At 60.7% G+C, this 24,616-nt stretch overlaps 1 protein-coding gene across 7 annotated transcripts in view; it reads left to right on the forward strand.

Moving 5' to 3' along the window:
* The window catches only part of TP73 (tumor protein p73), a 74,765-nt gene extending 50,274 nt beyond the window's left edge, over positions 1 to 24,491 (forward strand). For 4 of the 7 annotated variants that reach the window (XM_086342584.1, XM_086342585.1, XM_086342583.1 and 1 more), the window contains 11 exons: positions 3,253 to 3,495; positions 16,670 to 16,856; positions 17,122 to 17,237; positions 18,696 to 18,805; positions 19,131 to 19,273; positions 19,612 to 19,700; positions 20,477 to 20,601; positions 21,022 to 21,170; positions 21,426 to 21,564; positions 21,932 to 22,025; positions 23,481 to 24,491. In XM_086342584.1, coding sequence (XP_086198710.1) covers positions 3,253 to 3,495; positions 16,670 to 16,856; positions 17,122 to 17,237; positions 18,696 to 18,805; positions 19,131 to 19,273; positions 19,612 to 19,700; positions 20,477 to 20,601; positions 21,022 to 21,170; positions 21,426 to 21,564; positions 21,932 to 22,025; positions 23,481 to 23,819 — 1,734 coding nt within the window. In that variant the 3' untranslated portion in view covers positions 23,820 to 24,491. Of the gene's footprint in view, positions 1 to 3,252; positions 3,496 to 16,669; positions 16,857 to 17,121; positions 17,238 to 18,695; positions 18,806 to 19,130; positions 19,274 to 19,611; positions 20,163 to 20,476; positions 20,602 to 21,021; positions 21,171 to 21,425; positions 21,565 to 21,931; positions 22,026 to 23,480 lie in introns of those variants that run through there. The other 3 variants (XM_086342587.1, XM_086342586.1, XM_086342588.1) reach the window with 2 other exon arrangements.
* Positions 24,492 to 24,616: the final 125 nt, after the last annotated feature.

Here is a 24,616-nt window from a genome sequence, read left to right on the forward strand (position 1 = left end):
TGGAGTCGGTTCTCTATGCTCACAGCACAGCTCAGTTCACACCGGCTGCATTTCCTGTGTCCATGTGGGGATACATTGATGCCCGTGGGACAAGGTCTGTCCTTGTGGGGTCTGAAGTCCAGTGGGGAGGCATAAACCAGGGGGGCACAGAGCAGAGCTCTCCTGGAGAAAGGGGGTGTGAGAGCACTTGGGATCCCCAGATGGGCCCTCGGGAGTGAGTGGCTGTCAATCCCCCCCATCCCCAGAACAACCTGGGCTCAGGAGAGGCGAGGATCCGCAGGGTCCGTTGTTTTGTTTTCAATAGCTTTACTGAGTTACAATTTACTTACCACACAGCTCAGCTGTGTTCAGTTCAGTGTTTGCAGTATGCAGTTTGAAGTATGCCGTTCAGTGTTTTTTAAATATATTCACAGAACAGAATCATAGACATAGAGAACAGACTTACAGTTCCCAAGTAGGTGGTAGGTAAAGGATGGAATGATTGAGAGTTTGGGGTTAGCAGATGCAAGCTATTACGTATAGAATGGATAAACAATAAGGCCCTACTGTGTGGCTGCTGCTAAGTCGCGTCAGTCGTGTCTGACTCTGTGCTACCCCGTAGACAGCAGCCCACCAGGCTCCCCCGTCCCTGGGATTCTCCAGGCAAGAACACCGGAGTGGGTTGCCATTTCCTTCTCCAATGCATGAAAGTGAAAAGTGAAAGTGAAGTCGCTCAGTCCTGCCCGGCTTTTAGCAACCCCATGGACTGCAGCCTACCAGGCTCCTCCATCCATGGGATTTTCCAGGCAAGAGTACTGGAGTGGGGTTCCATTGCCTTCTCCCTACTATATGGCACAGGGAACCATATTCAACATCCTGTGATAAACCAGAATGGAAAAAAATACGAAAAAGATGTATAGATGTGTATAACTGAGTCACTTTATTGTACAGCAGAAATTAACACATCAGATATCAGCTATACTTCAGTTTAAAAATGCACAGATAGGTGGACCCATCACCACAGTCCATTTTAGAACACTTCCATAGTCTCAGAAGGGAGCCTGCACCTGAGCCGTCCCCCTGCAGCACCCCCAGCCCTGGCCGCCCCCTGCCTGTGTCTCTCCCCCGGGTCTGCCGCGCCTGGACCGTCATGTCAATAGAGAGAAGACATCTGAGGTTTTGTGTCTGCACCTTTGCATGGTGTGTTTCTCCTCTGGGTTGTGGCATCAGTAGCTCATTTCTTTCTGACGGTGGGGGAATAATATTCCATCACACGTACTCTGCAGTTTGTTCATCCACCTGCAAGGTGGGCAGTGGGCACTGGGCCCCCTTCGTCTTACAGGTGAGGCACAGAGGGTAGGAAGGCTGTGGCGGGGGTGGTACAGCGCTGACCAGGGAAGGAAGCTCAACGGGACAGTGAAGTGGGGTCTGCCCTGCAGGGCTCCCTGTCCCACTGGTTTACAGGGAGTAGGAATGGCCCTGGAGGTTCAAACAGAAAAGGGATCCGCTTAAGGGATCTGTCCAATGGCAGTTTCAGCCAGGGCATCATGCCTGTGCCCTGATGGCCTCACCCAGTCTGGCCGTTCCTGATGGGGAGGGTACAGGTGGGCCTGGAGGCTCTGCCTCACTGCCAGACGATCTGCACTGGGTGGCAGTCTGCCACTGGGGCTGGGGCACCCACCTCGGGGAGGCACAGTGGGCAGGAGGAGTGGGGAGCAGTGGCTTTGCTAAGAACCCGCCACCTGCTGTCCGTCACCAGTCACCTCCCGGCTCCATCATCACCAGGGCCAGCCGAAGTTCCTCCAGGCTGGGCAGACCTCAGGGGAAGAGTCACCTCTCCAGGCTGGGAGGGGCCCAGGGGAATGCATGCCTGGAGAGGAGTACTGAGCAGGAGGGGACTCTGGGTCATGGAGCCCCAGCCTCCTGAAGTGCAGAGGGGTGCTGAGCATGGGTTGCCCCAGGGCGGAGTTTCTCCTGACCATCCATGGGAGGAACTTGCTCTTATTTTTCACTGTGGAGAAGAGGACAGAGCAGGAGGGCTCCTCTCCCGCTGTCTGGTCCTGCCCCCCTCCTCCCACTGTCCCGTCCTCCCCGCCACCTCTGGTCCGCCCCCCACCCCTAACCCTCACCCCACTAGGGGGACTCCAGGCTCTCTGCCCACCAGACGCAAGTCCCCCAGTTCACAGTCCCCAGGTTATCACCCGCTCTCCAGCCTCAGTCTCCTCATTCGCAAGTGGGGGCGGCAACGCCCACCCCAGGTGGTGAGAAGGAACAGCTCCGCGGAGCGCAGCTGGCACAGAGAAGGAGCAGTTTAGCATTCGAGGTTAGAGCCGGTCTGGTCCCTGTCGGCTACTGTGTCATCCTCTGAACCACCTCCTGCTTGAAGCCTACCCCCCCCTCCCCCCGCCCCGCACCTCCCCCCACCATCGGGAGGGGGTCTTCCGTGCCAGCCCTCCAAGGGGGCTCTGCCCTGCCTTGCCCTCAAGGCACTGAATCATGGGTTGGCACCCCCTCCCTTTGCTGGGGTCTCCTTTAAGCTCCTGGCAGGGACTGATGGTCGGGACCCCGCAGAGGGTGACCCAGGGGACACGCCCACACGGTGAGGCTGAGTTCCTGTTCCTTCTTCGTGTGGAGGGTGTGGAAGATGCTAGCAGAGGGGACTGTGGGGGTGGGGGCGGGGGCGGGGGTGCGGCATTCAGATGCTGATGGATGGAGGCAGCCTGTAGGGGCCCTTCGAAAGTGACTCTTGGCTCAGCCACCATCCAGCCCCCAACCCTACAGGGCTGGATCCCCAGAGCCTCTTGGGCAGCCCCTGCATTGGACGGAGCCTGGTGTGTGCCCCCTGCACCCTGGGGCACCCTCTTTCTGCCTGGTTCCCTGGGGCAAGGTCTCCCCACTTTGAACTGAAGGGGGCGGGGGGTTGGGGTGGCAAGAAATGAGGATGCTGAGCCAGGTGCTGCCCCCAGAGAGTGCAGCCAGGGCATCAGCCCTGGGAGCCGCCCCCACAGGCAGCTCCCTCCAGGTGCGCTCAGCAGAGCCCCAGGAGCCCTGGCACCCGGGAGGCTGATGGAGAGAGGAGGGCGAGGTGAATATGTCAGTTTATCCCAACACAAGTAGTGACCTGTCGGGGTGGGGGGGTACCGAGGAAATATTTGGGATGACTGAGCCGCTGGCCCTTTAAGGCTCCTGTAACAGGACACCTCCCCGGACGGGATGGCTTCCACTCTCCAGCCTGACTGTGTGTCTCCCCCTCCCTCCTCCCCTTCCCGCCAGTCCCAGTTCAATTTGCTGAGCAGCACCATGGACCAGATGAGCAGCCGCGCGGCCTCGGCCAGCCCCTACACCCCAGAGCACGCCGCCAGCGTGCCCACCCACTCGCCCTACGCGCAGCCCAGCTCCACCTTCGACACCATGTCACCTGCGCCCGTCATCCCCTCCAACACTGACTACCCTGGCCCTCACCACTTCGAGGTGACCTTCCAGCAGTCGAGCACAGCCAAGTCGGCCACCTGGACGGTGAGTGGTGCCCAGGGCAGGGAGGGGGTGACCACATACACCCGTGTCCGCTCAGGGTTCCCACCTGGCCAGGAGGAGCATCAGGCAGGAGGCGGGTCTCAGGGCTGGGCAGTCTGGGCGTGCCCAGCCCTCGGACGCGTGGCCAGAGTGGGCCAGCCTCCCACAGAGCCGCCCACAGCACCCCAGAGGGGATGGACATGTCCCTCGTCCCCCGTGAGGACAGAGGCAGACTGTTTTCATCAAGACTGCCTGGCCAGCATCCCTGAGCTTGGGTGGGGGCTCTGGTTTGAATTCTGTCCCGGGTGGACAGGAGGCTCCCACCTCAGACACCTGAAGCCATCTGAGCTCGGTCCCTGGGTCCACAGAGGCCACCTCCTCCAGGCAGTGCAAGGCTGGCGAGAAGCCTCTGTCGTAGGCATGTTTAGGCGTTGCCCATTCTGTCTCTGGGTTGTCATCTCCAAGCGTGGGTGTGAGACAGGAGGTCGAGATGGAGCCCCAAGGCTGCGGACCCCAGGCCCTGCCGCAGCGCCCTTGGGCACATCTGCATGTTCCTACCCACCACCATCAAGATTTTGCCAACTTTGAGAACATCCCACACACCCATGGTTGCTGCTTCCCAGAATTGCTATTGTGAATTGCTATTGCCCTAAGCTCTTTGAATTTATGTTAACCCTTGAAACTGCCTACAATCCAGAAGGTAGAATCTGTTACTGACGCATTTATAGTCCAGGACTGGCCTTCCCAGGTGGCGCTAGTGGTAAAGAACCCACCTGTCAGTGCAGGAAACCCGAGATGTAAGTTCGATCCCTGGGTTGAGAAGATCCCATGGAGGAGGGCATGGCAACCCACTCCAGTATTCTTGCCTGGAGAATCCCATGGACAGAGAAGCCTGGTGGGCTACAGTCCACAGGGTGGCAAAGAGTCAAACTCGACTGAAGCGAATTAGCATGCATGCAGGATAGTCTAGACCACCTTCTCAGAGTTATGCAGAGGCCGGCGGGGTGGGGTGGGGTGGTGGTGCTGGCGTGGGAACCGCATTGTCCCTACTGTTGGCTGAGAGAGAAACAGGCTGCCTGATGTCCCGCTGGGCAGAGTAAAGGCTATAGAGACTCCGAGACCCCTGGATACACTAGCAGCTCACCTCTGAGCATTGGGTACACAGGGCATGGGGCAGGAAAGGGCACCCCAAGGACCTGCCAGTCTCCTGCCTGCCCCCAGGAAGGGAAAGTGAGCCTGGCTCTGGTTCATGCTCTGTGGACCCCTGGCAGGTCCTGGCCATGGGGCCACATCACCTTCTCCAGGAACAGCATCTCCGTGCTCACTCATAGCTCCTGGCAAAGGACCCTGGAGCAGAGGAGGCTGGGCTGTGTCCGGGGGCTGGTTCTGGCCCCCATGGGAGTGCTGAGAAGGTGACACTAAGGTTCTGCCACTTTAAGAACTGGTTCCCACTGTCCGCAGTGCCCACTGGCCAGACTGTGGTTTTCCCACACTCTGGGGAACCAGAGATGGGGCGGAGCAAAAGGCAGCCTGGGCAGCCCCCTACAGCTATTTCTGAGTTCTTGCTTGAGCAGTGGGCTCCCCCAGATGCTGACCGATTGCTGAGTCAAGGCTCAGACTGACTCCAGGGCTTGCAGTGGCCAAGGGAGCACCTGGTCCTGTTGGTGCCCAGATGGCCTCATCTGCAAATGTTCATTCCTTTGCTCTATTGGTGAAGGAGATAAGGCTTAAATGGGATGGTGCCTGTGCTGCATGGGGCTTAGTGCTGGCATGTCTTTATTATTTCCTTAGATGATGGGGTTGCCACGGAGCCTGGTCCTCCTGGACAAAGTTGTTTACCCAAAGCTGCACCTGCCAGGGATTCTTTATGGCCTGTGGGGTCCTGCTCCCCACACCCCTGCTGTGAGGTCTGGCCCTCGAGACATCACTGCACTTGCACACCTCAAGCAACAGGAGGCCCACTACCGCTCTTATTCCAAGTTCCCACTTGCTTCTTAAGCCCTTTCTCTCTCTTCTAAGCAGAAGGATCCCGGTCCCTTCTTCACTGACATTCTGTCATCAGGGCCCAAGTTGCTGGTTCTTAGGAGTCCCGGTGGGCAGCTTGTGGGGGTCCTGGCTCCCTTCCTTTCCACTGTTTGAGGATGCTGGTGGAATTTCTGTCGCATCTTGGGGGCTTGGAGCACCTGGAATGGTCTGAGCTGGTCCTCGGGGAGGGATGGGAGCTGCCCCTTGGTGCCTGGTTGCCTCTACCGTCCCCTGCCAGGCATGTGACCTTAGGGCTGGAGGGGCTCATGCCTTGGCCACAGTTGTGCTGGCCCTAAGTGGTCGCATGGGTGGTCTGTCCAGGGCGCAGAGGAAGCCTCGCTTGCCCCAGTGGCTCTGCCTCCAATCTCCAGCCCTTCTCACCCCCCAGAGCCCAAGCAGTGGATACCTCCCTCCCTCCCTTCCTCCCCGCACCTCCCACCCTCCACCATGGCTCATGGAGCTGAGTGGAGGAAGACGGTGCTCACAGATCCCCCTCTCCAGCCCTTCTCCATGCCAGGGTAGAGATGGGACAAACATTGATAATGAGATTTTTGGCACCTCGGTTCTGGGAGCGGACCCCGTCCCCACAGGCTCTCCTCCTTGCCCAGGGAGGGGGCAGATGGGCGGCCAGCTCCTGGTGAGGACGGAGACCACTGGGCATCCTCCCTGCTCACGGCTGCGGGGCCCTGGCTGTGCAGGCACTGCCCAGACTTGCCGCTCGGGCTTGCCATCCTGGCTTCCGCTGTGCCGCCCGCTGCCCCCTACGCCAGCCTGCTGGTAACTGATAGATAATTCATATTTTTCTCAAGTGCAATTCCAGATTGACTGCTGCCTTCACTCCTCTCCCTGCTCAGGAAAAACACCCTCACCAGTCCCCACACGGCTGCAGCTGTTAATGGGGTCTTTGGCTTCTGTTTGGCCGACGCCCCCTGCGAGTCCCACAGCCCTGGATGGATCTGCTCTGACCTGTGTGCCTTAGACTTCAGGTCTCATACCCACACTGAGGGCTCAGAAGGGCCTGGAGCCCTCAGCTCATAGGATATGTGCACATATGCGTGCATGAAACACTCAGATATGCATGCACAAACACGAACACGTGTGCAGACACGCTCACAGAGCACACATATGCAGACATGCACAGATGTGTGAACACACACGCAGACATGCACAGACATGTGAATACATGCAGACACGCACAGGCGTGTGAACACATGCAGACACGCACACATAACACACACATGCACACCACAGCACACGTGTGCACATGTGTGCATGTAGATGCTGTCCGCACGTGGGAGCACCTGTGCAGACATGCATACATGTTCTTAAACATGCACACGCATGCCTGTGCCTCCTGGTTGCTGCCCAGGGTTCTGACAGCCCCTCCCCTCCTCCAGGAACCAGGAGCAGTGGGTGGCAGGTAACTGAGCAGCCAGAGGAGGGGCCTGGGCTCTTCCTGAGACTGTGAACAAGGGGCAGGGCCCAGGCCAGCTGGGCGTGTGGCTGGCCAGGGCACTATCACAGGAGGTTCTGTAACCCCCGCCAGTGTTCGCTGCCTGTGAGCATCCCGGCTGGGGCTTGTCCATTTTGGGGGCCTTCTGTGCTTTGGAGAGAGACAGGCATCATGAGAGCTCACGGGTGTGAGTGAGGCTGGCGCCCTTGGGCACTGATGCTCTTTGGTCTGGTAGATGGGTGGATCCAGGCTGCGGATGGAGATGCCAGGTTCCTGGGTCCCTGTTCCACATACTCCCCAGGACATGGCGGTTCACCCTCTGTTGACCTCCGGATGGCCACTCCCACCCCGGGAGCCCCCCTACATTGTCAGTGTGGGGACAGCTGGTGACAAGAGTCCCAGGGAGCACAGAGCAGCAGCAGCCCGTGAGGGCGTCTGGATGCTATAGAGCCCAGCCCGGCCTCCCCATCTGCTTCCAGGCTGAACCTGGGAGCCAGGGAAGGGCTGTCCTTGGTGTTCTGGAGGTTTGAGAAAGGGCTTCCGAGGGCAGAAGGGCGACTTACTGTGGTCAGAGCGCTGGCCCTGTTGGGCATCTGTGGTCACCTTGGGCAGACTGGGTGGCACTGCTGACGGCCCACAGGGCAGGCTGCCGTGAGGAGAGATGGTGTGGGTACGCGGCAGTGTGAGGGCACAGCTGGCCCCTGGGGGACCTATGGACAGCCCGCCAGCCTGGACAAAGCCCCTCAGTGACCTCCAGCTTCCCTCAGACTCAGTGGGGAATGTGTCCATTTGCCTGTCTTGGGGGTTAGCTGGCCCACGAAGGCCAAGTGATGCCCCTCCTAGAAGCACACGGTGGGGGGCCAGGAAACACAAAGGCACTTCATGGGATTCCTGGGTAGAACGGGGCTGAGTCAACACTAATGGATTTGGGAGAAAGCTTTCCAGCCCCTCGGAGGTTTGCAAGCAGGAAAATAATAGTGGAGGTGTCCCAACATGATCGCGGTATCAATTGCGTTATCCTAAAAGTTTATGGAATGCATAAGTGGAATTAATACCTTTTACTGGCACCAGGAGCAATTATACGTATTTGAAACTGAAGGAAGAGTCCTAACACTGTGGAGATGAAACACGGGTTATTTAGGGGAATCGGATGCACCACACTCAGGGAGGGTCTTCAGCAAACCTCACCCTGTGTCGAGCTTGGGGTCAGGGCTTCTTGTGGCTGGACTTGGGGCATCAGTGCCTGGCTCGCGGCCCGAGGTAGGGGTCACCTCTTCTCCTTCTGTCCCCTCAAGCAGCCAGGGAGCCCTGCGCCTGGAGGTCACAGAGCTCAGCTTGGGGACTCCTGAGAGGAGCCCTGAGTCCCTGCTGCTGAGGGGTGCTCCCAGGGCAGCTGCCACCTCCCACCCCAAGGTTCTTGTAGAGGAACCCCTGGGTTTGGGGGTCCATCTCGGAAGTGTGGGGCTGTGGAAGGGACACAATGCGATCCATGTCATTTCTCATCTCCTGGGACTTTTTCTGAGTTGGACACAGCTCTGTGAATTTTGGGGTGACCGGTTTGTGGATCGACAGTGCCCCTGCAGGGTCCCCCTGTGGGCAGGCCCCACCAGGAGCACCCTGGTACATGCTGTAGGCTCTCAGGGTCTCCCCACTTTACTGATAAGGCTTAGGTGGCCAGGTCCCTGCTCAAGGTCACCCATCAGCACAGGGAGAGAGGGGTTGGAACCCCAGCAGCCTGACCCCTGGCTTTCATTACTTAGCTTGTAGGCACAGCCTGTGTACCTCTGTGGGGCACATCTAAGGACTAGCCTTCTCCCAGCTCCGAGGGCTGGGTCTGCAGACACCCCCAGGACCCAGGGGACCAGTGGTAAGGGGAGCTGATCCCTCAGAGGTACAGGGCCTGCCAATGGCTACGGCAGGAAGCACCCAGGCCCCTAGCAAGCCTGTGATCACTGTCAGCGCGTGAGTGACAGCTGCCCCTGGGCGGGTGGAGTCTGCCTGACCACTTTCTCTGTCTGCTTCTTATTGACCAATGAAAACTCCTCAGGAGCATTCTATAAGATCGGGTCTGACCAGGCTCAAAAGTAAAAGTAGCCACAGGCCAGGAGAGCTTGGGGTCAGGGGAGCTGGGCAGGGGACCCGCCCCTCTTCCTCTCTTGCCACACCTCAGCCAGGCCCGCCATCCTCAGCTCACTCTCAGGCTCCCTTAGCCCCCTTTCTGGGTGGGAAAGTGAGGCCAGAAGGGGAGACCCCACCTCGGTTTCTCCTAGAACCGCTGCTGCAGCAGCAGGGGGCTGAGTGCCCTGGACCTTGGCCATGGGGAACTCGGGATGAAGGTCACAGCTGAGCAGTGAGTGGGGGCTTTGCGTCCAAGCCAAGTGGGTCCTTGTGGTTGCTTGTCAGGGAAATCTGCTTTGGGGTTTTCTCAGATCCCGAACTTGGAAACCAAGCTCAAGTTCATGGATCCCTCAGAATTTCTAGGGCAGGAAAGCCCCTGTGAAAGGTACACAGGGTTGGGTGAAGTAGATGATCAGAGGCTGTTGGGAAAACCACTCAGTGGCCTGGAGGCAGAGTCCTCAGGATCACAGACCTACCAGGGCGAGGCCCTCTTCCTCTGTGGGGTCCTGGTGTTGGGGAGGGGAGCAGCCAGAGCCTCTAGTGCCCAGGGAGGATGAGCCCAGGTGGTGCTATGTAGTGGGATCGCCTCATGCTGCGCTGCACGGGACCGGATGTTCAGAAGTCAGTACTCCCTGCCTCGGACCCTTCACTGGCCAGTTACAAGTTCCAGCGAAAACTTCGATTGCAGCCATCTGTACTAAAAGCTGAGAAATGGCTACCCACCGTGTCCAGGGCATGCAGGTCCCGGGGCTTCTCTCCTGCTGGCCGGGAGTGGGGTTTGTTTAGTGAAGAAACGCTCTCACTGCTTCCTGACTGGAGGGCGTGGCTTTAACTGTGGTTCCCAACTGGGGGCTTACCTGTGGCAGCCGTGGCAGGAAGGTCAGAGGCAGGAGGGTGCTTCCTTAGGGCTCCTGCTGGGACCAACGTGACAGCCCTCCAGGAGGCCACCTTGAGCGTCTGCCACTGCCGTGGCCACTGCCCAGCCTCCCCTCCCTGAGTCCCCTCAGCCTCCTGCAGCTGGTTCAGCTCTGGCCCTGATGCCCCCAGGCCATCCAGAAGCTGCAGGGAGCTGGGGGAAGGACTGCCTGCACTGCACAGCCCAGTATCCAGAATGGCATGCCCACAGGCAGAGGCTCTGGGACTGTCCTGTGAGTGGAAGCTGGCCACTGACCCTTGCCTTCACCATGCCGACAAGGCCACGACAACTCAAAAAGGCACAAGGGGGTAGGGTGAGCATAGTGGGGGCCTCTTCCCCCGGCCGTCCCAGGGGCCCTCCCAGCACTGGATCAGAGCTGGGCTGGTAGGCAGCCTCCCCACGCTGCCTCATGTCGGGCAGTTCCGAGGCCTGGCCACGGCCCTGCTAGCCGGGTTCTGGCCAGAGCGCTGTCTCCATGAGGCCAGCCTGTGGGGATACCCACTGCAGGCAGGGACACTGGACTTCAAAGGAGGCCAGCACAGACAGGCTTGCAAAGTCAGAAGCCAAGTTTGTGGGCAGAGGAACTGAGTTTGGACCCGGCAGAACCAAAGTTTGGTGCTTTGGATGGTGACGCTGTTTGTGCCCTGGGAGTAGGGGGTGGGGGCACGTCCTTCTCCTCCTCAGGGTTCACTGGGGCCACGGGCACGGCCGGCCTCTGGGCAGCTTCCTCTTCCTGGAGGGACCAGAGTGACCGAGGAGACAACAGGACCCCCTGTGTGCCAGGACCCCCCAAGCACTGTTCACAGGGGAGCTGGTGACTCGACAAGGCCCTTCAGGGTCAGAACTGAGGCTCATCACACAGCATCTCAACAGAAAAGTGGGGGCTGGAGCATCCAGGCCAGCTGCCTCCCCCCAGCTAGCTGTTCCCCAGCAATCCCCACCTGGAGACCCCTCACTGCACCAGGAGGCTGTCTTATGCTCCTTCTGCAGTCGAGGGAGATGCCCCCCCTCCCCAGCAGGACAGGGCAGGTCAGGCTCCCGCCTGTTGGTTCCCTTGTCCTGAGAGGCTGGAGCTCAGCCCAGCTGGGATGAAGGGTGTCACAGCTGGCCCTGTGTCCTTGTCCACCTGCCTCTTTGAGCTACGTGGTCTTCACGGCCCCAAGTCAAGCCCAGTGGTGACAAGGGCTCTGGAGATGGAGCTCAAGGGCCCAAGGCGGCGCTACCCCAGCTTTTGGAAGCAGAGCTCTGTGTTGCTAAAACAGGGTGAGAGGGTGACCTCGAGGGGGGGGTTGTGTGCGAGTGGACCCAGCACGGAGAAGGTGTCAGTAAACGGTGGCCATGCAGGTGGCCCCGGGAGCCCCGTTGAGAGTGCGGGGCAACGGCGCCCACTCACGGGCCTCCTGGCCTCGACACCAGCGGACATGGCCTCCCCAGACCCACCTGGTCTGTCCCCTCCGTCTGGCCAGGCTTTGGGTGGGCCCTCGGCTCCTGCCCTGCTGGCCACCCTGCACAGCAGGCCCAGTGCCCACTGGAGCCTCTCTCTTGGGTCAGCTCAGTGCACTCCTGCTGTCCACCTTGCCCCTGATCTTAGCCCAGGACAGAAGCCACTTCCCCTGGCAGCCCACAGCCTTGAGTGGGACGAGGAGTGCTGGTTTAGGGGTGCAGCTGAAGGGGGCACACTCACTGAGGCTGTCAGGGGCCTGCAGCCTCTCTCTCTCTCCAGGGGACAGCTTCTAGAACACAGCCTCCAGGGCCTCCCCAAGATGGTAGTCAGGGTCTCTCAGCACCAGCACAGCCTGTTTCCACCTCCCGGTCCGCTGGGCTCCTGGCGAGGGGAGCCTGGGCCATCCAGGTTCACAGAGGTGTCAGCAGAAGCATCTCCCACACCACCCCATCCCAAGCTAGGAGCTGTTGAGGAATCATAGAGGCCTGCCTTCTCTGCCGGCCAGGCACCGGCTGCTGCCCTGGCGTCCCAAGTTCCCTGGATCTTCCAGCCACCAGGCCCGCATCCAGGGTGGAGTGTTGGCCATGGGTTTCCTTGTGTGTGGGTTTCCAGCGAAGACCTTCACTGCCTTCTGAGCGTGGGTGCCCTGAAGCAGGCTGTGGTGATGGTCATAGGTGTCCCCGCATCCCCCAGGCCGGTCACCTCGCTGACGTCTGTCAGAGCTCCCCGTGTCCCCAGTCCCTCTTGGCTGAGTGAAGATGGGATTGTGGAAGTGGATCTGTGCCAGTGAGGGGGGTGGCCAGAAGTAGGGGGCACTGTCCCTGTGGTTTGTGTCACCCTGGGAGGCCTCCTCCCTTGGAGGGAGAAAGGAGGCTGAACCGGGGGTTCCTATGAGCTTTGGAAGCTTCCTGGAACCCCATGAAGCTTCTTGCCAAGCGCTCTGCTGATCTACTCGAGAGCTTTTCTAGGGTGAGTGAGGGTCTGTGGTCTTGAGGAGGTCCTCAAAGGGTCCGTAGCCCAAGAGCAGGGAGAAATGTGGGTGTGAGCACCAGCGCATGCATGCACACACATACAGAAAGCAGATAAAAGTGGTCTATAAAAAAATCATTAAAAAAAATAAAGCCCCCACTGAGGGCCCCGTCTCCCAGAATCTGTTGTAACAGATTCACCCAAGCTGGTTAACGGTATTTGCGGTTTGCAAGACGCTACACGTCCCTGGAAAATGACAGACAAGTTATTATCACCTCTCCACTCTGCTCCTGCCCAAACCTGCCCATGCTGGGCACCCAGCTGCCGGGGAGCGGGTGCGAGGAAATTAACAGCCACCACACCGCGCCCGCCACCCGCCACCCTCTCCCCCATCACCCCCGCACCAGCCCTGCCAGGCCTGTGGCTTCCAGCCAGGCCGGGCCCATCGTGAGCTGGGCGGGGGACGGGGAGGTGTGGATCTGAGGGGAAGAGTTGGAGGGGGCGGGATGGGCACACACCAGCGTTTGGGAGAACCATTTCCTGCAAACACGAAGGAACACACGCATCCCCGAACAGGCAAGTCCTGACGGCTCCGTGTCAACAGCCGAAGATAAATAAGATTTTATCAGCTCGGAATCTGTTGAAACACATCCATCTAGCGGTCCTAGAGAAGGAGAGGCAGGCGGGAGGGAGAGAGGAACTGTCTCCACGTGATCTTTCTTACAGAACCGAGGAGGACCCAGGAGCCCTCCTTCTCCCTGCCCCGTGCCCAGGATGGCCTGAGGCCCCGGAGCTCTGGGAGGAGGGGGGGCTCCTTCATTCCCTCCAGGTCCCACTCTGCACCCAACCACTGGTTTGCCCCCAACCCCTCCGGCCTGCCCCCTCCCCTCCCAGGCTTCCCTCCTGCCCTGCAGGCCGGCGACTACAGGTGTCACCACTGATGCTACCAGGCTGCGGAGACCTCAGGTCTCGCTCCCTGACGCTACCGGGCTCTGGCCAGGCTGGACATCTGTGGATCCACCCCCTGCTGGAGTCGGGTCCTGACCTGTGTGTGTGCCCGAAAGCCACAAGAGCAGCCAGTAGGGAGGGCAGCACTGGGTTGGGGGCACCCCTGTGGGGAGCGGTGGACAGCCAGTGACTGGCCTTGCTAGGACCACAGAGGGAAGAGTGTCCTCTGCACCCTCACCGCTGGCCGGTGAGGCGCCCCAGGCGGCGGTGTGCTCCCAGCCGAGTCGGCTTTTGCCTTTCACCGGGGCGGTTGGGCTGCTGCTGCCCGGCGGTACCAGGGACAGCTCCCGGCAGCTCCTCCCAGAGGGTGGGGCGTCCTCAGCTCTGGCGGAGGTGGCCAGTGGGGCTGGGGCAGGCAGCCCAGGGGGAAAGGCTGTGTGGGTGGGGCGGGGGTTCTGAAGCCAGGGGGTGATCAGGGAGCCTGGGGGGTTGGGGTAGGGGGGGCAGCAGTTTTGTACCTCCCCAGGCTGCGCCTGGAGCCTGGCTGCACCCTGTTGTCTCCATTCCCTCCTCAGTGGGGCTGCCAGGAATGCCTGGTCTTGGTAGACCTTACCCATCTCAGGGCTTGGGTGGGAGCACAAGTCAGAAGACGAATGGGACTCCCGGAGGGGGACCTGCACGGCCGACGGTCACGCCACAGAAAGGTCTGTCCAGTGGTTAAGGTGCCCCAGCTGTCCAGCCCAGAGCTGAAACTGGGACACAGTGGCCAGACCTCAGGCAGTCTCCCCTTGCAGACCACCCCCAGTAGTCCAGGCCAGCTCTCTGCAGTCCTCCGCATGCCCCTCCCAGTCCCGGGTCACCTTATTCCCTGAGCCTTCCGAAGGCAGGTGGGTCACCTGCAGGGGAGGAAGCCCCGTCTGGGATCCAACAGCCACAGCAGGAGGCCATGAGGCTGCGTGGCCTTTGGGCATGAGCCGTGAGCCTCAGCTAAGTCTAGAGTTTTCTGGGGGTGGAGGGCCTCTCGGCTCATTTCCTTAATGAGCCAAGAGCTGGGCAAACACTAGGCGTTCAACAAAGGCTTGCCGAGTGGATGGCTCCCGGCATCCCAGCTTCTTACTCCATCACTGCTTGTGTTCAGGTCCCTGCAATCCAACTGAGGCCTCCCATTCCTTGTGGGGCCCTCCTCCACCAGGAAGACCCCCTGGGTAGCCCTCTGAAGCTCCTCCATGACGATGACCAGGCAGTTTCATCCCGAGACTAAGTGCACACTTGTCTCACGTCAGGGACGGACACTGAAGCCTCGTACGTGGGTGGACAAGAGAGCTGGGCCCTCGGCTGGCACCTGGAGTTTGCTTTGGGCTGGGCTAGTGCTGCCTGGGCACAGATCTCGAGACGGGGCACTCAGCTGATCTCCCAAACTGGTGAAGGGGCAGCATTTATCCTGATGGGGACACAGGAGGTCAGCGGTCACCTCCCTGGGATGCAAGCTGCCCCCTGCCGTGTGGCCTCTGAGCCTGCTGTCTAGCAGCTGAGGGCCCACCTGCAAACATAGCGGGTGTGCCTGCCTGCAGCAGTGGGGTTGCGGCACAAGTGGACAGAGCACCTGGGAGGGGACAAGCCCTGTGGGCATCCGATCCCTTCCGTGACAGGGGTACAAGGGCGCTCGTCCTGTAACCAGCGCCGAGGGAGTTGGGCAGGGTCCCCATCCCCCAGGACGTCACTAGGAAGACCCTCCCACTTGTTCCCCAAGCCCCCCAGACCCACTGCAGGGACAGGGCAGCGTTTCTGGCTGGGTTTCAGTTCATCAGAGGAAGGACAGCTGTGCTGCTCAGGGCTGAGGGTGCTGAGGGGCAGGGACCCCTTCCCCCTGGGCTCAGGGTGAGCTCCATCTCCCTTGCTCTTCCTGGACTTGGAGTTGCTGAGGTTAGGAGGCCCTGAGGGTCCACTGTGTCCCTTGGTGGCCAGAGAGGCAGCGCAAGTGGCCAGGGTGGCCTTCATCTATGGGTCATGGTGTCAGGCGCCAGCTTCCTTGGCAAAGGTGGGCTCAGACCTGCTCATCCTCTGGACTGCAGCAGCCCCGTCTCCAGCCTGACCCCACACACCATGGTGTGATGTGCTGGGGGCTTCCCAGAGTCTTCTGGCTGGGGTAACTCCAAGTCCCCCGGGCTTGTGGGGGGACCCAGGGATGTGGCATGGGGACAGGAAGCCTCCTGTGACTCTAAGAGCTTGATGTTCCCCACTGTCCCTGTGGATAGATAGGGCCATGGGCCCCCAGGAGCCAGTCACTGGAGAACAGCCAGCTTAGAAATGAGTGGACACCCCTGTTTCCAAGGGGCCCTTCCAAGGTCACTTTGGGCTCATGAGAGCCAGCCTGGGTCCTCAGGTGGGCCACCTGGACCCCTGGGCACTGGCCCTGGGGGTCCCTGCAGGTGGTGTGGGCATCATCCCATCCTCCCTGGGTCAGGGGCTTCTTTTAGGCATCCTGGGGCTCCGTGGTCAAAGCCCCCCACTTGCAGTGGCCAGAACCCAACTGCAGGGCTGGCCCCTCCGAGGAGGGTCCGGGGAGTCCCTGTGCCTGTCTCCTCTGCACAAGTGCCAGAAGACCTGACTCCAGGCTTTTAAACCCGACGCGGGATGCTGCACCTCACCCCTCAAACCACTACGGCCCGGAGGCTTAAGGTCCACAGGCTTGAGGCACCAGACCTGGCTCCCAGCCCCGCTCTCCAGCAGCTCCTTCTCACTTTCCTATCCTTCACTGTCTCCCAGAGTTCGTTCAAACTCACGTCCACTGAGTCGGTGATGCTATCTAACCACCTCATCCTCCGCCACCTCCTTCTCCTTTTGCCTTCAGTCTTTCCCAGCATCAGGGTCTTTTCCAGTGAGTCATCTCTTCACATCAGGTGGCCAAATTATTGGAGCTTCAGCTTCAGCATCAGTCCTTCCAATGAATATTCAGAGTTGATTTCCTTTAGGATTGACTGGTTTGATCCTGCAGTCCAAGGGACTCTCGAGAGTCTTTTCCAGCACCACAATTTGAAAGCATCAATTCCTCAGCACTCAGCCTTCTTTATGGTCCAATTCTCATCCTCCTTCTCCAACTAGTGAGATCCAGACAGAAAGCGCCTCCTCCCGGCAGCACAGGACACTCGGCACCTGCTGAGTGGGGCTGGGGAGAAGCTGGGAGGGAAAGATAGCCAGAAGTGTCCAGCGAGGGCCGTCAACCCAGGGCTTGGGGCTGGGAGTCCTGGCGGGGCGCAGCAGGAGGAGGTGTGACCAGCCTCACCGAGACCCCCATCCCCTGCAGTACTCCCCGCTGCTGAAGAAGCTCTACTGCCAAATCGCCAAGACGTGCCCCATCCAGATCAAGGTGTCCGCCCCGCCGCCCCCAGGCACCGCCATCCGCGCCATGCCCGTCTATAAGAAGGCGGAGCACGTGACCGAGGTTGTGAAGCGCTGCCCCAACCACGAGCTCGGGCGGGACTTCAATGAAGGTGAGTGTCCCCGCCCCCTCCTCTGCCCCTCTGCACCCTGGAGGGAAGAGGAGGGCTGGCCCGGCCTCCTACCTGGAGGCAGCAGGTCCAGTGGGAGGGCGCGTGGAGCGGGGTAGGGCTGCTGAGTCAGATGCCCCGGGCATCTGTGAGAGCTGCCTGCCGCCTGCGTCCCCCTGGGAGGCCCCGAAGCAACTACGTTGTACCCGGCAAAGGGGTGCAGCCCCTGGCTGGCAGGGTCTCTGAAGCGGCTCACTCCTCTCGGCAGGACAGTCCGCTCCCGCCAGCCACCTCATCCGCGTGGAGGGCAACAACCTCTCGCAGTACGTGGACGATCCAGTCACCGGCCGGCAGAGCGTCATGGTGCCCTATGAGCCCCCGCAGGTAGGGAGCCAGGCGGGGGCGGGGCACAGGCCCCGCAAGTCACTTCCTTAGTGTCCAGAGTTAAGTCCAGCTGTGGGGCTCCTCCCTCGTCTTCTCATCTGTCTGTCCATCAGTCCCTCCTAGCCTGACCCCCGGCTTGGGGGCAGCCCCTCCAGCCTTCTCTGGGCATCTGCACCCCCAGCTCTACAGCATGGGGGGGGCCCAGCGACCCCTGAGCCTCAACCCAGCCCTTCGTCCCTCTTCCTGGTTCTGGCCTCTGGGGAGGGAGGGACTCAGGTTAGGGGGAGTCAGCCGGGTGGAATGGGTTGTGGGGAGCCCCCGAGGAGAAGAGGACAGACCTGCAGTCGGCGGCATGGCACTACTTCACCCCGACCCTGGATCCGAGACCCTCCCCCAGTGCTGTAGCCAGTCCTCTAGGCATTCCCACTCCAGGCCTCATTCCTGCACCTGGTTCCCCAGAAGCCCTCGTGCTTCCCCACGGAACAGCCCTTATGTCAGTGGGACCAGGGCCCTGGGAGGGGTTTCCACCCCGGCTTCCCTCCCCCAGCCCTCAGCCTCCAGCCCGGCTCCACCTCTAGGACTGGCCAGGAAAGCAGGTCTCTCCCGCCCCCTGGTGGCGGCCACGTGCTAGGAGTTCTGTGAAAGGCCAGGTTTCCTAAGCCATCCTCCAGACCCAGGGAGACCGCGACAACTGCACATTTTGTGGTCCTAGGATGCCCCCGGGGTCACGAGTCCTAGGTCCGTAAACTTCCAGGAACCAGTGTATGTGGAGCCCACTCGGACAGCTCTGGTCCCTCCCTCTGCCAGAGCAGTGCCCAGAAGAGCCCACACTGCAAAACACACACCTGTGCCCACAGGGGCCTGTGCTCATACCCAGCTGCCTGGGCAACCTCCAGCCTGTGTCAGGGTGGGGAGGTGGTGGGGGCAACCGCCATGGCTCTCTTGGTTCCCACAGCCAGCACAGCACATGGCACTCAGCGTAGTGTGTGAATGGATAGGTTGTAGTCACACAAGTGGATGCATGCATGGGGAATGGATGGATGTACGCCTGGGTGCACGGATGATGGACAGATGGTGGGTGGATGGATGGAAGGATGGGTGGGTGAAGGTAGATGGATGATGGATGGATAGGGGCTGAGGGATGGATAGATAGATGTATGGATGGATACATGCATGGATGATAGATGGTGAATAGATAAATAGATGGATGATGAATGACCCATAGGAGGATAGGTGGATGGAAGTAGATTGATGGATGGATGGTGAATGGTGGAAAGATGGGTGGATGGAGGCAGGTGGATGGTGAATGGGTGGATAGATGGCAGAGGACCAGAGGGCCCAGCAGCCTCTTGCCCACCGGAGATGTGAGGGATGGGTGCTTGGAAGCCCAGGAGCCCCCACACCTGTGGGTTGAGGCCACCTGCTGACACCACAGCCTCCCCGCCTCCCTGTGTGCAGGTGGGGACAGAGTTCACCACCATCCTGTACAACTTCATGTGCAACAGCAGCTGTGTTGGGGGCATGAACCGGCGGCCCATCCTCATCATCATCACCCTGGAGACACGGGAGTGAGTCTGCTGGAGGTGGGAGTAGGGGGGTGGGAGGGCAGGGATTTGGGCCAGTGCTGCTGGGGGTCTTGCTGGGGAGACATTCATGACCTAGGAGGGATGCTGGCCCTGGAGGCAACTTTGGGGAGGGCCCCTGCAGGCCATGTGCTGGGAGGGGCTGCAGGGGCAGGCACCACCCTGGGAGGGAGGCAGAAGACCTGGTGTCCTGGAGCAGCTGTGCTCTCAGCCCTGAGCCCTGGGCCCATCAAGGCCAGTCCCATAGGGTTCAAGGTGGGTGGGGAAGGTGGGCCCCTAGAGCTCACGGTTCTGGCTGTACCCTGGACAGCGGACAGGTGCTGGGCCGCCGGTCCTTCGAGGGCCGCATCTGTGCCTGTCCTGGCCGGGACCGCAAAGCAGATGAAGACCACTACCGTGAGCAGCAGGCCCTCAACGAGAGTGCTGCCAAGAGCGGGGCTGCCAGCAAGCGCGGTGAGCGGGGCGGGGGCAAGGGCGGAGGGCAACTCCGGACTGTCAGAGCCAGGCCATCCTCCGGACGAGCTGGACCGGTCTGGAGACTTTCAGGAAACATGCAAGCCTGTGTCCAGGGGACAGAGTGAGCCCCACCCATGTGGCTGCCCCCCAGTCCACTCTGTCCAGCCTGGGTGGCCGCTCCAGTTTGCTCATCCAAGTGGGTGACTGGTCTTCGGGCCTGTCCACGAGGGACACCTCAGGGAGGGTGGTGGGGTGGGGTGAGGGGGTTAGCTTGGCTCACCTGCGTGTGCCCCGCCTCCTCCCTGCCTGCTCACAAAGCCCCCGACCCCTGTCAGCCTTCAAGCAGAGCCCCCCTACCGTTCCTGCCCTGGGCACCAATGTGAAGAAGAGGCGGCATGGTGACGATGACGTGTACTACATACACGTGAGTCCCACGGCTGCGGGGCCCAGGCCGGGGCACGGCGGTGCTAGGGGGAGACCCAGGGCCCCGCGGGTGGCAGGTGCCATCCAGCATGCCCTGACAGCTGAGACCCCAAGCTCTGTGGATCCCAGAAAGAGAACCAGGGCCCAGAGAGCTGGACTAGCCACAAGGGGAGCAGGTCCACTGATGGAGCTCCCAGAGCAGGAGGGCTCATTACGGATACAGTGGTACAGTGTGCAGGGCGATGCAGTCCCCCACCCAAGGGAGCATGTGGGAGGAATCCCACAGCCTGGTGGGCCCCAGCGCATCACCGAGCCGGGAGTATAGGCTGCCCTGTGATGCGGCCACCCCAGCTCAGATAAACCCTCACCTGCTTTGCTAGGTCTGGTCTCCATGACGTGAGCTTGTTGTTTGTCCTTCAAGGACTTGTCTTGAGTCCTTCAAGAATGAGTTCCTTGTTCTAGAAGCCCCATGTTTGTCCAGGGCCCCCCCCCAGTACCCCAGGTCTGCTGAGCTCTGAAAAGAGGGAGGGGGCAGTGTGGCAAAGACTCAGGGGTAGTAAGGGATGGGTGTGGTTTGCATGGACAGGAGCCAGCCCACCAGCTTCACTCAGACCTACTTCTGGAGAGGAGAGCAGGACCAGGGGACCCCATGGCTGCAGGGGCTGGGGAGCCCTGAGAAAGAAGAAGCACTCCCCTGCGCCAGGAGGTGGGGGGTTCTGGGGCCAGGCGGTGTCTACATATCCTGGGCAGGCAGAGGGTCCACTTGTCTGTGCTCAGGTGCGGGGCCGGGAGAACTTTGAGATCCTGATGAAGGTCAAGGAGAGCCTGGAGCTGATGGAGCTGGTGCCCCAGCAGCTGGTGGACTCCTACCGGCAGCAGCAGCAGCAGCTCCTGCAGAGGCCGTGAGTGCAGCCCCTCCACCTCCGCCCCCAATCCCAGTCTTCCGGGTCTTACCTACCTGTCTGATGTGGGGAAAGATGGGGCTGGATGACCCAGTAGGGAAAACACAGCAGCACCAGGCAGTACCCCTCCTCCAGGAAGGCTCCCTGAACTGCAGCATCTCAGCCTAGAAGTCTGCTGAGTGGAGGCCAGGAAGGGGTGGTCGGGGTGACAGTGACCCACCAAGAACAGGTCTGGTTCCAGGGTCAAGAACGGTGCCCCTCTGGCTCCTACTCATTGCCCAGGTCTTGCCTTTGAGTGAGTGTGGCCACTGTCAGGCAGGGAGGGTGGGCTGGAAGTGGGCACTCTGACCCCAGTGTAGGCGGGGTCTCCAGGCCCCTGCAGCAGGGGGCTTCACTCAGAGTGCTGTCCCTTCTGAGCAGGAGCCACCTTCAGCCTCCATCCTATGGGCCTGTCCTCTCGCCCATGAGCAAAGCGCATGGGGCCGTCAACAAGCTGCCCTCAGTCAACCAGCTGGTGGGCCAGCCTCCCCCGCATGGCTCAGCAGCTGGGCCCAACCTGGGACCCATGGGTGAGTGGCTCGGACAGGGTGGCTGGGGTGGGGAGTGGGGGAGCCTGGCTCCAGACCCTCCTGCCCAGCTCAGGACCGCTCGGGGCTCTTGATGGCTGGACCCTCCAGCAGTTCTGGCTGGAGAGCAGGAGGCATGGTCCCCTCTGTCCACTCCAGGTCTCAGTGGGGGCTGAGCCTTACAAGCCTCCCTCACACAGCCTGGGACACCTGGCCTGGCCTGCCCGCCTCTGACTGTCCCACCTGCTTTCTGCCCAGGCCCCGGGATACTCAACAACCATGGCCACACCCTGCCGGCCAACGGGGAGATGAATGGTGGCCCCAGCTCCCAGTCCATGGTCTCGGGGTCCCACTGTACCCCGCCACCCCCCTACCATGCTGACCCCAGCCTGGTCAGGTATGTGGGCTGCTGCTGGGTGCTGCCACAAACCCAGTAACCTCAGCCCTGGTGGCTCCTGGCCGCCTGGCCCCAAGCCCAAGGTAGGGCTCTGTGCCTGCTGCCCCTTGCAGCTGGTGCCGTCCCTGCTCCGCTGTCTGGAGAGCAGATAGAGGGAGGGGGATAGTGAGCCTCCAGCAGGTGCTTGGAAGGCGGGCACAGAAAGCCAGGGGCTCCCTGGAGGCTGCACCCAGGTGAGCGTGGGCCGGAAGCTGTGGCCACATTGGGCCGGGTGGGGAGACCTGGGGGTGGCCGGTTCCCACTCAGACGGGCCATACAGCCAGGTTTTTACAAGTTAACGCTGCTCTGTTTCCCCAATTCTCTGCAGTTTTCTAACAGGATTGGGGTGTCCAAACTGCATCGAATATTTCACCTCCCAGGGCTTACAGAACATTTACCACCTGCAGAACCTGACGATAGAGGTAACTGCCTGCTGGGGCAGGCATGGAGAACCCACCCCCAGACCAGCCTGGGACCTGTCTGCAGGCCAGGGAACTTTCTCCTCTTGCGGTGCAGTCCCTCCATTTCCCGTCTTCCCGTGTAAGGGGGGCTGGGGAGTTTGGAAAACCCTTCTTCCTGCAAGTAGCCAAGTCTACTTGCTTACACCCAGCATCACGTAGCTGGACAGGACTTGCCCCGAGTCCCTCATCTGGACTTGAGTCTCTATCCTGTGGCCTTTGATCTAGGGGTGGGCTGTCTCCAAGGCATGATGAATTCCAGAAGGGGAAGTCCAGAAGGGACCTGGTGCTGGTTTAGCTCAGCACTGTTTACACAGGGTGGGGGCAGGGGAGGACTGAGGCCCAAACTGCTTGCCATGCACCCACAGCAACTGAATGTCCGGTCCCGGGTGTGTAGGGCTAGAAGTGCCCCACCCTTGGCATCCTGACCCCTGACCCACAGCCAGGGTTGGTCTTTGGGTTAAACCAGAGTCCCAGCAACAAGCACTCATAGGGCTTTCCAGATGACTCTAGTGGTAAGGAATCCATCTGCCAATGCAGGAGATGTAAGAGACACGGGGTCAGTTCCCGAGTCAGGAAGATCCCCTGGAGGAGGGAATGGCAACCCACTCCAGTATTCTTGCCTGGAGAATCCCATGGACAGAGGAGCCTGGAGGGCTACGGTCCATGGGGTCGCAAAGAGTCAGACAGGACCGAAGCGACAGCACAGTGTACAGCCTGGAGACGTCTTGAGTGTAATGACTGTTAGCTGGAGGCCGGGAGACACAGCTGTTGGCGGGCTGGATCCCAGGGCTCCAACTCAGTGGCCTGGAGCCTCCATTGGACCTGCTCCACAGTCGACCCTGGGACAGAGGCCTCCTCCCCGGCCAAGGGATGCGGGTTTGCCAGAGGGAGCGGGGCCAGTGGCTCAGAGGGCAGCCTTGTCCTCTGTCCACTACCCTCTCTGACCTGTCGCTGGTGGCCCCACTGGACTAGCTCAGGGCCTGTTAACCCTGCCTCACCAATTGATGCGTTGCTTGGTGGGGTGGGGGTTGGGTGACAGGAACCTGAGGCTTTGCTTTGTCCTGAAGTGGGGGTCCCGGCCCTAAGGCTGGGAGGCAGGTGTCCTCCAGCACCCGGTGTCAGGGAGCTCCATCTGTTACTCTGACTGTGATCAGAGTAACCAGGCCCTACCTGGCCCACATGACCTCAGTGCCCCACTCCCACCCATGTCATTTCTTGTCTCTCCTGTCCTGTCGACGGCAGAATTGGGTGTGGCCAGACCACCAGGCACAGGGGCATCCAGCACTGTCTACTTCTGTGCCCCCCACCCCCACCCCGGTGAGGGCTCCTCCCCTCCCTCCTGGTCCCCCAATGGCTGTGCAGGGCAGGTGATGTCCCTGGTAGGGGGAGGGCGGAGCCTGACAGCTGCTCCTGCAGGACCTGGGGGCCCTGAAGATCCCCGACCAGTACCGCATGACCATCTGGAGGGGCCTCCAGGACCTGAAGCAGAGCCACGACTACAGCGCCCAGCAGCTGATCCGCTCCAGCAGCAACGCGGCCACCATCGCCATCGGGGGCTCGGGGGAACTTCAGCGCCAGCGGGTCATGGAGGCCGTGCACTTCCGCGTGCGCCACACCATCACCATCCCCAACCGCGGGGGCCCCGCCGGGGGCGCGGGGCCCGACGAGTGGGCCGATTTCGGCTTCGACCTCCCGGACTGTAAGTCCCGCAAACAGTCCATCAAAGAGGAGTTCACGGAGAGCGAGGCCAACTGAGTGGGGAGGACACGGCCGGACCCCCTGCCCCCGTGCTACCTACGCGGAGAGCGGAGAGGGCGGAGTCTCCGGGCTGGCGGCCCAGGAAGCCTCGCTGGATGGCTGCTTCCTCCAAGTCACCATCTGGCCTGGGAGGCAGGATCCTTGGGCTGCGCCGGTGAAGTGGGGAGGACCCCGGAGCTGTACTGAGGACGCGCATCCAAAGTCCGTTCTCTGGGGGGCTCACCTTCCCTGCCTCTCCTTCCTGGGGGGCTCAGCTGACAACTGCCAAAAAGTGTTTTTCAATGTCTGGGTAGGGATGAGGGGCTCGGTGCTTGTCCCTAACACGTTTGTTCTCCAGTCCAGTCTCCAGATTACATCTCCGCCCGAGGCTGGTCCCTCTGCTGGTCTTGAGGGTCTGTCTGCCCCTTGCACCCTTGTCCACTGGTGTAAAGCCCACTGCAGCCACTTCCCATTTCCTGCCCCAAACAAACTCCCAAGTTTCACTGGAATTAGGAAGACTGGTCCCTCCTGGGAGGCAAGGAAACTTCGGGTGGATGGCCTGCAGCCAGGCCCCATGCCAACACCTCTGGCCACAGTGCCCTTCCTCCAGTGGCCCCCTGAGCACGGACACAGGTTCCTCAGACCACTGGGAATTGTCAACATTTGATAAAATGATGCCCTTTTTCTACATGTGGGTGAGCCTTTTCTTTTTTTTAACTTTCGTTCTGAACGTGCGTGTAAACAAAATGGGCTAAGAAAAGGGCCAGCCAGGTGGGATCCACAGCAGGGAGGGGTCAGTCACTTGCTCCCCCATT

The sequence above is a fragment of the Bos grunniens genome, chromosome 16, assembly GCF_055505025.1.
Source record: "Bos grunniens cultivar Pamir isolate PY7600 chromosome 16, Bosgru_T2T1.0, whole genome shotgun sequence".
Taxonomy (NCBI): domain Eukaryota; kingdom Metazoa; phylum Chordata; class Mammalia; order Artiodactyla; family Bovidae; genus Bos; species Bos grunniens.